This window comes from Cetorhinus maximus, chromosome 4 (genome assembly GCF_964194155.1).
Source record: "Cetorhinus maximus chromosome 4, sCetMax3.hap1.1, whole genome shotgun sequence".
NCBI lineage: Eukaryota > Metazoa > Chordata > Chondrichthyes > Lamniformes > Cetorhinidae > Cetorhinus > Cetorhinus maximus.
In genome coordinates this window covers 123,237,315-123,251,156 of record NC_135882.1, presented here as the reverse complement: position 1 = coordinate 123,251,156, position 13,842 = coordinate 123,237,315, and the positions used below count along the sequence as shown (strand labels likewise).

At 42.2% G+C, this 13,842-nt stretch overlaps 1 protein-coding gene across 1 annotated transcript in view; it reads left to right on the top strand.

Moving 5' to 3' along the window:
• Positions 1 to 4,792: 4,792 nt before the first annotated feature.
• The window catches only part of pip4p2 (phosphatidylinositol-4,5-bisphosphate 4-phosphatase 2), a 98,835-nt gene continuing 89,785 nt past the window's right edge, over positions 4,793 to 13,842 (top strand). The window contains exon 1 of the mRNA XM_078540722.1: positions 4,793 to 4,948. Within this exon, the coding sequence (XP_078396848.1) occupies positions 4,840 to 4,948 (109 nt within the window). The 5' untranslated portion in view covers positions 4,793 to 4,839. The remainder of the gene's footprint in view (positions 4,949 to 13,842) is intronic.

Below are 13,842 nucleotides of genomic sequence, written 5' to 3'. Positions count from 1 at the left end.
CGACGCAGACTCAATGGGCCAAAGGGGTCTTTTTCTGTGCTGTAGATCTGTATGACTCTATGACTGTCCCATGCAAGCTCAGAGAGATGCAAGACGCTTGTCAGAATCATAAAGCCGGTGAACTTCAGTCACTTGCAGACCACAAACACTGAAAGAGATTCTACGATCTCTGAAATCTGTCCATGGGCTCCGGGCTACTGCTCATCACTAATCCTCGGTCAATACTGCTCACAGAAAAAAGCCCAAATTCTAGAAAGATGGGCAGAGCACTTTAACCACATCCTCAATCGATTTTCATCCATCCATAAAGAAGCAATCAACAGGCTGCCACAGGTTGCCATCAACTGCTCTCTTGATGACCCTCCCACACTGTTAGAAAAGACAAACACATTCAAACTCCTGTCTACAATCAGATGAGGAGAGGCCAAATGACTCTCCTCTTTCCCTCACCTCGTTTGACCGCAAGAGTTTTTTTAAAAAACAGATATAATTGCCAATTCCATGCGTGTTTAACTGTTCATGTGTTGTGACCACAATCAGACAGGTTTTCTTGGAGCTTTTTTAAAAAAAAGGATAATTTTTATTGTACTTAACCCAGCTTAAATAAAGTAATAAAAATGCTCTGACTTTCATACACATACACTCAAATTTCACACAGACACAAATAGATTACAGAGTGGGAGCACAGTTTAAGCAATTTAGAGACCAGTAAAATTAAAGGGTAAATGGCTCTTGAAGTTTAAAGCTATGGCTCACTTAGGGTCAATTCAGTGGTCCTGATGCTTTCACCCAGTGGTCTGGCTGTTTTCAGTGTTGAGGCAGTTTAAAGGTGTAAACAGATGATTTATCTGTTCTTCTGGAGATAAAAGTGCTGGGTTGAGCTCTTTTAAAATCACTGTCTGGGGCAACTAGATAGACAAAATCAGCAGACAGCCTTCAAAACTTGCAAGTTGAAGGTAGAGAGAGAGAGAGAGTTGAAAGGAACCCACTCAGGATCTTGTTTCTTTGGCATCTTAGTTGCTTGTCTTGTTCTGCAGAAAAAGCAGGTGCTTGAAATACACGGCTAACTTGTCACATGACTATCTCTTTCCAACTGCCCACTGACCCAAATATGGTAGTGGCTAGTGTATTCCTGTTACCTTGATTAGATAATGGCGAGGAATTCCACTCTCAGCCAAGGGCCCATTGTCTAAGTGATAATGTCTAATGGTTTGTCTTCACCCAATTGAATACCCAGGTGATTGTCTGGACATTTTGCTAATGGGAGATGGCTGCCATTCATCTCTTTTAAGGCAATTGTTCCTAATGTGACTTTGCAAGCAGGTTGTCTCCATTTCAATGATTTTGGAATGTAAAAGGTACAGTGATGCAAATCTGCTCACTGACACTCAGTTTGGGTTCTGCCAGGGTCACTCAGCTCTTGACCCCATTGTAGCCTTGGTCCAAACATGGACAGAAAAATTGAACTCGAGGTGAGGTGAGACCGACAGCGCTTGAAACCAAGGCAGAATTTGACCAAGTGTGTCATCAACGAGCCCAAGCAAGCTGGAGTCAATGGCATTTGGGAAAAAAACTTTCCATTGGTTGGAGTCATACCTAGCACAAAGGAAGATGGTTGTGATTGTTGGGGGTCTGATGAGTGACAATTAATATTTGCGCCACACAAGTGCCAGGCAATGACCATCTCCAACATGAGAGAATCTAACCATCTCCCCTCGACATTCAATGGCATTACCATCGCTGAGTCCCCACTAGCAACATCCTGGGGTTACCATTGATCAGAAACTGGCCTGGACCAGCCATATACATACTGTGGCTGCAAGAACATATCAGAGGCTGGGAATTCTGGGGAAGAGTAACTCACGTCCTTATTTCCCAAGCCTGTCCACCATCTACAAGGCACAAGTCAGGGGAGCGATAGAATACTCCCCACTTGCCTGGATGAGTGCAGCTCCAACAACACTAAAAAGCTCGACACCATCCAGGACACAGCACCCCACTTGATTGGCACCCCATACACCACCTTAAACACCCACTCCCTCCACCACCAGCTCACAGTGGCAGCAATGTGTACCATCTGCAAGATTCCCTCCAAGCCGCACACCATCCTGAATTCGAAATATATTGCCACTTCTTCACTGTCGCTGGGTCAAAATCTTGGAACTCTCTTCCTAACAGCACTGTGCATGTACCTACACCACATAGATTACAGTGGTTCAAGAAAGTGGCTCACCATGACCTTCTCAACGGCAATTAGGAATAGGCAATAAAAATACTGGCCTAACCATCGACGCTCATGTCTCGTGAAAGAATAAAAAGAAAATGTGTAGCCATCTTTGTCTGTGATACCAAGTCACTGGAATGTGGCTTTGGTCTCAGTTAAAAAAATTAATTAGGGGTTTCCATCCAGAAAATATTTTTGATATGAAGCATGATTTCACAACAATTGATAAAGCTCAGAAGCTGATGCTATTACAGATGAGTTCAACATGGCTGGAAGTGAAGGCATGGTCAAGAAGCTCAATCCAACCCTTTCAGCCTATGTGGGAACAAGGAATCACTCCATAAGAATACAAAGGTGCCTCCATTGTCCACCTGTACAAACAGAAAGGAAATGGACCTCTACACCACATTTGTTGACTTGACCAAGGCTTGAGACACAGTCAGCCATGAAAGGCATTTTGAAGGCAATGGAGAATTTCGGCTGCCCTAAGAAATTCATCACAATATTAGACAGTTCTATGACAGCATGCTTGCACGTTTCCTGGATGATGGTGAGTCTTCTGACCCATTCCCAGTCACTAATGGTGTTAAATCCTAGCACCAACCCTCATAAGCATGCTCTTCTCTATAATAATCTTCAATGCCTTCCATGATGGTGATCCTGGCATTGAAATCAGATATTGCATGGATGGGAAGCTGTTCAATCTGAGCCAACTCCAGACAAAGACTAGGTCTCCAAGAACATGTTTCACGATTTCATGCCTACCAGTTCAGAGCGATATATGCAATGTAGCACGGTCTTATTCTCCAATGCATGTGATAGTTTTAGCCTTATAATCAACATAAAAAAACAGAAGTAATGGATCAGCCTGGTCAAAGAAAGCCCTACTTGAGCCTAATGTTTCAGTCCATGACCAGAACCCGTCAGCAGTGGATAATTTCGCTTATCTCAGCAGCATATTCTCTCAAGCTGTCTATATATTGACATCAAGATGCATCCAAGAAATGCCAAAACAAGTGTAGCCTTAAGCAGACTTTGAACATCAGGCTGGGAATGAAGAGGAGAAATCTGCCTACCAAACTGAAAGCCTGTAGAGCAATAGTCTTGCCCTCTCTGGTCTACACATGCAAGACTTGGACTGTGTACCAGTGCTGTGTCAAGAAGTTCAGCCACTTTCAATTGAGTTGCCTTTGGAAGCTTCTGAAGATCAGATGGCAGGACAAAATACCAGACACTGAGGTCCTCATCCGAACTGGCATGCCAGGCATCTACACCACATTGAGACAGTCACGACTGAGTTGGGCTGGTCATGTAGCCAGAATGTCTGACACTTACTTACCAAAGCAAATCTTCTATGGAGAGCTAACGTGATGGTCAAAGGAAGGGCTACAAGGACACTCTAAAGGCTTCACTTAGGAGTTTTGATATTGACTTCAAGTCCTGGGAGAAATTCGTCCAGAGTCGCTGCACCTGGTGCAATCAAATACAAAATGAGCACATATCAGAGGCAGAGAGAAAATGTAAGGAGAGGAAATCACGAGCTAGCAGCTCATCCAAAACTCAATCATCTGTGGTATCCTGTCCTAGTTGCAGAAAAATCTTCTGATCACAAATCAGCCTTAACGGTCACCTACGTACAATACCCACTGAAACACTACCTAATATCCCAGATGATGAATGTGCTCATCTTCGCCTCAAAGGAAGAACGAGAAACAATTCAAAAATATTTTATGAGCTGCTATGTGCTTTGGAACATCTTGAGATTGTGAAAGGTGCAATACAACTGCAAATCTTTCTTCATTATCTGTTTAAACCCTCACCCATCCTTTTGTTGCCTACTTGACTATTCCAATGCTCTCCTGGGTGGCCTCCTATTTTGAAAGCCCCATAAACTTAAGACTCTGCTACCCTTATCCAAACTTGCATCAGGTCCAATTTACCCATCACCCCTGTGTTCGCTGACCTACATTCACTTCCACCCATCAATTTTATAAATCTCATCCTTTCATTGAAATCCTTCCATGTCCTTGTCACTCCCTATCTCTGAAGCCCTCTCCATCCCTTCACTGTCTACCCCAGCATTGGCATGCGTGCCTCCATGCAGTAGACCCTAAGCTTAGGAATATCTATCCTTCCGCCTCTTTCCATCTCCCTCTCTCCTTCTTTAAGAAACTCCTTAAAACCTACCTCTCTGACCAAGCTTCTGCTTCCGTTTTTATGGCTCATTATCAAATTTTGTTTTGATTATGCTCCTGTTAAGCACCCTGGGATGTTTTATCACATAAGGGAGCTGGAGAAATGCAATTGTTGTTAACTGTGATTGATATATACACTGTTGCCATTTTTCTTCCTATGATTTAGCAACGCCCTTTGCTCCCATCTACTCCTGGGATGAACCTAGATCATTTTCCTTTTCACTCCATCTCAGAAAGGTACATTCCCATACTATGAGCTTTACCTGTGTTTTGACTTAATTACGTTACCCTGATGTATGTAAATCCTTTTTTTTCCCTCGTGCCCCCCTTGTGACTGACTCAAGCCCCTCCCCACTCAGTACAGAGTTCCTCTCCAGTTCTCTGTTTTTATTCTCCGCTCTGCGGCCCTGGGCTGCAGTTATGGCTGATACTGATGGGGTGGATGAGCGATCTCCGCTGCTTTCAGGAAATAACTCTGGCAATGTCACTCCTACAACGCCCCTGTACGTCGAGGAGCCTAGTCCTCGGGGTGAGTGTACGCTGCTTTATTGCAGAAACGTTAAACGTATTTTTTTTTTAAAAAAAGACAGTTACTTTTGTTTTAAACAAAAAATCCTGCTCGATGAAAGCTTGTCGGGTGAGAAGCATCCAGCTCCCCTGCAGGCCGGCTCGCGCTCGTCTGCATCAGTTTGCAGTAATGTCACTGGTATCACAGGCAAAACAAGCTGCATTAAAATCGGAAAGATTTCAATGGGCGAACTGCAGCAAGGAGAGCCGCTTCATGTCGATGTGCAGAGGTTAATCCCGGTCACCTCTGCGTTGCTTTGCTGCGCACACAGAGCTCAATGCAGATGAACCCACAATATCTGCAGGAGATTGTGAAATAAGTAAAAATGCAAGTCAGCGTTCTCGATTTCGGTGAATACCTTCTATTTACGCCGGAGCTTGAGTGCTAACGGCTGCGGGAGGGTTTCAGAACTTCATTTTATTTTTCGATTATGAATGAATTTAGCACATGAATAATCATTTTTTAAAAAAAACGTAAACCACACAGAGCTGCGTTTTAGGCACAGTGCCCGCAAACACTTATTGATTCTCGAGGGTCGCGGTTTAAAGGCGATTTCGATCACGTTGAGATTTTCTGGTATAATCACGATTCTGGAAGGGGATCTTGCTCATGAAATCAAGCTCTGGATATGATGCAGACTGGGAAGGGGTTGAATATATTAAATGACGTGCTTTTGTTTTTGTGCATATAACAATGCGTTGCAGAGATTGAGCAGTTCTTCAGTCTGCAAAAGCTTCCCATTAACTTCATAGAATTGCACTGTTCATTTGACAATATGGGTCCTAATTTTGTCTACTGTTGTGAACCAGTTGAAAATGGCTAAGAACCAGTCTGAATCATGTTAGAATCCTAAATAACAACTTGCATTTATATGGCTTTTAATGTGAGCAAAATATCCTAAGGTTCTTCACGAAGCTCTGAGAAAAATAAGTGCAAAGGAGGAGAGATTGGAAAGAGTGGATTGAAAGGCAGACAACTGGAGTCAGATGATCGGATAGTTCTGTAATGGTTGTAGTTCTGATAGGTGCTAAAGTGGAACTGGTGCTGCATGAGGGGGTTGTTCTCTAATAGCCCACACATTTTCATCGCAATATGTTTCCAAACAGGTGAAGGTGTGCCTTAGGGTCAAATGCATGGTTTCAGCAGCAGCTACCCTTACAGCAGGTAGCACAGCTCTGGAACTCACTGCTGACTCAGCTCTTGTGAAGATGGTTCCCCAGTTGCTAACAGGCAGTATGACAATACTTGCAAATATTGGTGTAACTGTGGTTGATGTGGCCAAACAGGTTTTTCTTGATCATCTTCAGTGCAGCATTGTGTAAAGTGTATTATCCTGTCATTAGAATACTTTTGAAGAACTATTAAGCATAATGGTAACTTAGGTCCTCACATGCAACTATGTCATTAATCTTGCTGTCATGACCTGCCTTCAGAATTGGAGCCTCTTATGTAGGATCACCTGCAGAAGCCAGTTATATTCACCTTAACCTGTAAATGTTGATGTGCCTGTGCCTGTGCTGGTGCATGGGCATAGAGCGCTTCTTCATGTTTTTGGCATTCTTTCCTTCGTTCTTCTCTTCCAAGTCCCTCTGATAATGAATTTCCTGTTGTGTTGATGCAAAAATAAATTAAGATAATCAGTAAACGTGTTCATAAGAACCTAAAAACAGGAAAATAAAGCATTTTTAAAAAAAAGTAACTATGGCTTCGAAGTTATAAAAAATATCATCTTCCTGGCCTTTCAGACTTTCTTTTGTATACTGCTCCATGCCTAGCAGCCCTGCGTGCTCATTTACATTTGTAACATGAAGTGGTACAAGCCCAGTGTAAAGAGCAGAAAAATGTTATCGTATTCCTTCTGCATTATTATTATATTAAAAATGACCCATTTCAGATGGGAGTTTCTTATCACCTATCTGTGGCGAATGGCTGGAGTTATAAGTCTTAGCCATTTTTTCCAGTGCCATGATCTGCAATAAACTGGTGCACATGGGTAATAGCAAGTCATCTGCCCCATTGAGTCAGTATTGAGAAGAAACTGGAAATGTATTGAGATTATTTGCACCCTCATTGAAACTTATTAATGGCTTGTCTCTTCATTTTTGTTCTGCAAGGGGGATAAATTCCTAAAACGAAATACAAAATGTGCTAATTTCCTCATTTTAAGTTAGTTCTCCTAGTAATTATTATAACAATCAATGTGTTTAAGAAAAATAGTATAGCTGCCTTTTTAAGAGGAGAGTTCCCTAACAAGGGAGGGGAATTTAGCTTTATTTTTGAATGGTATTTCAATCCCGGTTCTTATATTCCATTTGCTACTTGAGAAATACATTACAAAATATTTTAACCCCAGTAAAATATGTCTACTCTTATTAGAGGGAAAAGTGTTTTTAAAGTTCAAACAGATAAAATACTCCCAGTGATCTCAAGCAAGTACAATATTGTCCCTTATTGCTATTAGAAGATTTGATCAGTGGCATTAATGCCTAGGTTTTCCATTCCCTATTTGCAGTGCTAGCATTTCTTTTAACTCAATCTTTTTTTTTTAAAGTAGAGAGGCACACTCCCAGTACTTTCTTTTTAGTTAAAATATAACCTCATTTTCCTTGTGGTTAAATTGTTCTAAACTTAAAAACAAATCTGGCTATATAGTGGTAGCAATTCAGTTACAAAAGATAGATTGGAAAAGTTAAGACTCTTTTCCTTCGAGAAAGGAAGGCTGGGAGGAGATTTGATAGAAATATTCAAGATCATGAGGGGCCTGGACAGCGTAAGTAGGGACAAACTGTATCCACTCGTGAAAGGATCAAAAACGAGGACACAAATTTAAAGTAATTGGCAGAAAAAATCAAAAGCGATATGAGGAAAAACTTTCATGCAGTGAGAGGTTAGGGTTTGGAATGCACTGCCTGAGTGTGGTGGAGGCAGGGTCAATGAAGCATCCAAAAGGGAATTGGACTGTTATCTGAAAAGGAACCATGTGCAGGGTTACAGGGAGAATGGCGCTAAGGGAATTGCTCATTCTGAGATGGTGCAGATATGGTGGGCCGAATGGTGTAGCTCCTTCCGCACTGTAACATTTCTGTGATTCAGTCACAGATGGCATGATTTGGTAGGGTATTTGACCCCTGCCTTGCATTGTTTTCTTTGTCAAAAACTTAATGGTGAGTCAGTTGTTGGAGGATGTATTTCATAGCACCATCTGTATTTTTAGATTGACTATGGCGTTTTGGACGTTTTTTTAAAATAAAAATACTTGATGCATACTGATTATTGAATAAAGAATTTCATCAATATTGATATCACTAAACAATATAAAGTCATGCTTACAGTGCCTGTGGAGCATTAAAAATGTACTGGATATAACATACAATATATAGAATTGCATAGAATATACCACAGGAACAGGCCATTCCACTGAGCTAACTTTTATGCCCCACTTGAGCTTCCTCTTTTTTTTCCTCATCTAACTCTTAACACGATAAGCATCCGTTCCCTTCTCTGTCATATGCTTATCTAACTTCCCCTTAAATGCAACTATACGAACAAAACGAACATAGAGCAAGAGTAAAAGCAAAATACTGCGGATGCTGGAAATCTGAAAAAAAAAACAAAAATAGCTGGAAAAAGTCAGCAGGTCTGACAGCATCTGCGGAGAGGGACACAGTTGACGTTTCGAGTCCGTATGACTCTTCATCAGAACTGAGGAAATAGAGAAATGAGGTGAAATATAAGCTGGTAGAGGGGGGTGGGACAGGTGGAGCTGGATAGCAGGCCAGTGATAGATGGAGGCAAAGAAGAGATTGCCAAAAATGTATAGACAAAAGGACAAAGGGGTGTTGACGATGGTGATATCTAAGGAAAGTGCTAATGGGGACATTAAAGGTAGCAAGCAGGACAAGCAAGTGGCAGATGGTCCTGTGGGGGTAGGGTGGGGGGAAGGGATCAAAATGGGTTAAAAGGTGGGGATAAAACAATAGATTGAAATAAATTTAAAAATGGTGGGAAAAGAAAAATATATTTTTTAATTATAAATTTTTGGAAAAAGGGATCAGAAAGGGGGTGGGGATGGAGGAGAGAGTTCATGATCTGAAGTTATTGAACTCAATATTAAGTCCGGAAGGCTGTAAAATGCCTAGTTGGAAGATGAGGTGCTGTCCCTCCAGTTTGTGTTGAGCTTCACTGGAACATTGCAGCAGGCCAAGGACGGACATGTGGGCACGAGAGCAGGGTGGAGTGTTGAAATGGCAAGCGACAGGGAGGTCTGGGTCATGCTTGCAGACAGACCGAAGGTGTTCCGCAAAGCAGTTATTCAGTTTGCGTTTGGCGCCTCCAATGTAGAGGAAACCACATTGGGAACAGCGAATGCAGTAGACTAAATTGAGGGAAGTGCTGCTTCACTTGAAAGGAGTGTTTGGGCCCTTGGACGGTGAGGAGGAGGGAAGTAAAGGGGCAGGGTAGCACCTTCTGCGGTTGCATGGGAAGGTGCTGCGGGAGGAGGTTGAGGTGGAGGGGGTGATGGAGGAGTGGACCAGGGTGTCCCGGAGGGAACGATCCCTGCGGAAAGCCAAGAGTAGGTCACTCGGCCCCTCGAGCCTGCTCTGCCATTCAATAAAGTCATGGTTGACCTGATTGTAACCTTGCCTACCCCCAATAACCTTTCACCCCCCTTGATTATCAAGAATCTATCTATCTCTACCTTTAAAATATTCAAAGAGTCCCTTCTTTAAAAGGGGGAGGAAGCAGAGTTCCAAAGGCGCTCAACCCTGAGAAAATTTCTTCTCATCTCTCTTAAATGGTTGACCTCTTATTTTTAAACAGTGACCCCTAGTTCTATATTCTCCCATTTTAATTATGGGAAACATCCTTTCCACATCCACAGGATCTTTTATGTTTCAAACAAAGATGAAAGGATATAGTGGTAGCAATTCAGTTACAAAGCTAGATTGGAGAAGACAGTTTTCCTTGGAGAAAGGAAGGCTGAGAGGAGATTTGATAGAAGTATTCAAGATGCTGAGGGCTTTGGGTAAATCGAGGATAAAACACAGGATAAAAGAGTGCGAGGAAAGCGGCGGAGACACACGGTACAAGAGTGCAAAGACATACCATACACAGTAAATTGTAGTATACGTAGGAAGAAGGTAATTAAAGTAAATTAAATAACATAAGTTAGAATGGCGGGACAAGTGTTATGTTGCAGCTGTGAGGTGTGGGAGCTTTTGGACGCCAAGGTGATCCATGACAAACAAGTCTGCAGGAAGTGTAAGCAGCTTGAGGAATTCCAGATCAGGATTATCCTCTGGAAGCCAAAATGCAGACACTGCACAACATAAGGTAGGGGGGAGGAATACCTGGATACTTTGTTCCAGAAGACAGTCACACTTCTTAGAATAGGGCCATCTGTTTTGGTCAACAGTGAGGAACAGGAGGATGTGACTGTCAGTGAGGCAGGTAATGGGGCCGAGCAGACAGTAAGAGCCTCAGACTTTGCAGTTGTCAAATAAGTTTGAGGTGCTCATAACCTGTGTGGATGAAAGTGAGGTCTGAAAAGTGGATGAGCAGGCTGGCTGGTCATGTGGTTCAGAAGCCATTCAAGCGCGGGGAGCAAAAAGAATGTGGTGGTAGTAGGGGATAGTATAGTGAGGGGGGTTGACACTGTTCTTTGCAGCAAAGAGCGAGAGTCCAGATGGCTATGTTGCCTGCCCGGTGCCAGGGTTCGGGACATCTGCTCAGGGCAGAACTTGCGGTGGGAGGGGGAGGATCCAGTTGTCATGGTCCATATAGGTACTGATGACATAGGTAGAATAGGAAAGAGGTTCTGCAAAGTCAGCATGAGGAGCTGGGTACCAAATTAAGAAGCAGAACCTCAAAGGTAATAATCTCTGGATTATTACCTGAGCCACGTGCAAGTTGGCATAGGGCAAATAAGATTAGAGAGACGAATGCGTGGCTCAAAGACTGGTGTGGGAGAAGTGTATTCTGGTTTGTGGGGCACTGGCATCAGTACTGGGGAAAGTGGGGGCTCTACCGTTGGGACAGCTTACATCTGAACCACGCTGGGACGAGTTTCCACACAAATCACAAGTAGGGAAGTAGAGAGGGCTTTAAACTAAACGAGGAGTGAGGGATCTAGCTTGGGTAGAGGTAGCAATTCATGAAAGCAGAGCAAAATAGTAATATGAGAAATGAGAGTCAGAGAATGTCAGGAAGGGACAGAAAAAAAACCTAAGAATACATCAATAATCAAGACTAGATGTTACAAAGGTAACAAAGACAAAAGTGAAGGCTGTCCAGAATAAAGTAAATGAATTGATGGTCCACGTTGAAGTAAATAAATATGATCTGATAACAATTACGGAGACGTGGCTGCAGGACGACAAAGATTGGGTCCTTAATATTGAAGGGTACATGACATTCAAGAAGAATAGGAAGCTAGGTAAAGGTGGAGGGGTAGCACTGTTAATCAAAGAGGGCATTGGTGCAATAGTTAGCGATGACCTTGGTTCAGGAGATCAGGATGTAGAATCAGTTTGGGTGGAGATGAGGAATAGTAGTGGGAAAAAGTCATTAGTGGGAGTGGTCTACAGGCCCCCCTAACAGTAACCACAGTGTAGGACAAAGTATTCAAGAGAGAATATTGTGTGCTTGTGGTAAAGAGACGGTAGTCAACATGGGTCATCTTAATTTACACACAAATTGGAAAAATCCGATTGGCAGTAGTACTCCTGGGCGAGGAGTTCTTAAAATGCCTTCAAGATAGTTTCTTAGAGCAGCATGTTCTGGAACCAAGCAGAGAGCAGATTATATTAGGCTTGATATTGTGTAATGTGACAGGATTAATTAATGACCTCAGTAAAGGCTCTAGGTTACAGCTACCACAATACGATTGAATTTTACATCCAGTTTGAAAAGAAGAGTGGGTCTAAGACCAGTATCTTAAATTTAAATAAGGGCAACTAAGTGGAGATGAAAGCTGAGCTAGCTGAAATGAACTGGGAAACTAGGCTAGAGGATAGATCAATAGAGAAGCAGTGGCAGACACTTAAGGGGATATTTCAGAGTATTCAGAATATATACATTCCTACTATAAAGAAAAATTCTAAGGGGAGGACCCACCATCTGTGGTTAACTAAAGATGTTAAGAAAAGCATCAAACTTAAGGAAAAAGCGTACAACTCTGCAAAGATGAGTGGAGGACCAGATGATTGAACAGAATATAAAGAATAGCAGAGAATGACTAAAAGGTTAATCAAGAGAAAGAAATTAGAGTATGAGAGAAAGCTAGCTAGAAATGTGAAAACGGATAGCAAAAGTTTCTACAGGTATTTAAAAAGGAAAAGAGTAAGTAAAGTGAGTGTTGGTCCTCTGAGAGTAACAGTGGGGAGTTAATAGTCGATAATAAGGAAATGGCGGAAGAATGAACACAGAAGCAAAATACTTGTTCACAATAGAGGATACAAAAAACATTCCAACAATAGCTGCAAATAGGAGGTGAACTGGAGAAAGGAATTTGGTGAAATTGAAATCACTAGGGAAATGGTACTGAGCAAATTGATGGAGCTGCAGGCTGACAAGTCTCCGGATCCTGATGAACTACGTCCTAGGGCCTTAAACGAGGTGGCTAATGAGGAAGTTGACGCGCTGGTGTTAATTTTCTAAAATGCGCTAGATTCTGGAAAGGTTTCATCAGATTGGAAAGAAGCAAATATAACCCCTCTATTCAAGAAGGGAGGGAGGCAGGAAACTGTAGGCCAGTTAGCTTGATGTCTGTCGTGGGGAAGTTATTAGAATCGACCATTTAAGGAGGTTATGGCTGAGCACTTAGAAGAGCTCAAGCCAATAGGGAAGAGCCCGCATGGTTTTGTGAAAAAAAAATCATGTTTGACCAATTTATTGGAGTGTTTTGGAGGAGTAACATGCGCAGTGGATAAAGGGGAGCCTGTAGACATACTGTACTTGGATTTCCAGAAGGCATTTGATAAGGTGCCACATCAAAGATTATTACGGAAATAAAAATGCATGGTGTAGTGGGTAACATATTAGCATGGAGAGAAGATTGGCTGGCTGGTAGAAAGCAGGGAGCATGCATAAATGGATCTTTTTCTGATTGGCAGGATGTGACGAGTGGAGTCCCGCAGGGGTCTGTACTGGGGCCTCAACTTTTTACGATTTACATCAATGGTTTAGATGAGGGGAATGAAGACATGGTAGGTAAATTTGCAGATGATGCAAAGATAAGTAAAAAGTATATTGTGAAGAGGACATGAGGTTGCAGGTGGATATAGATAGGTTGAGTGAGTGGGAAAAGATCTGGCAAATGGAGTTTCATGTGGGAATATGTGAAGTTGTTCACTTTGGCAGGAAGAACAAAAAAGCAGAGTATTACTTAAATGAAGAATGACTGCATAATTCTGAGGTGCAGAGGGATCTTTGTGTTCTAGTACATGAATCACAAAAAGTTAGTATGCAGGTACAACAAGTAATTAAGGCTAATGGAAGGCTGTCCTTTATTACGAGAGGGTTTGAACATAAACGTAAGGAGATTATTCTTCAGTTATACAGGGCATTGGTGAGACTGCACCTTGATTACTGTGTGCAACTTTTCCTCATAAGACAATCTGCCCATTCCAGGTATTAATCTAGTAAACCTTCTCTGAACTGCTTCCAATGCATTTACATACTTCCTTAAATAAGGAGACCAATATTGTACACAGTACTCCAGAAGGAAGGATGTAAATGCATTGGAGGTGGTTGAAAGGAGGTTTACTAGATTGATAGCTGGAATGAGTGGGTTGTCTTATGAGGAAAGGTTGGACAGACTGGGCTTATTTCCATTGGAGTTTAGAAGAGTGAAG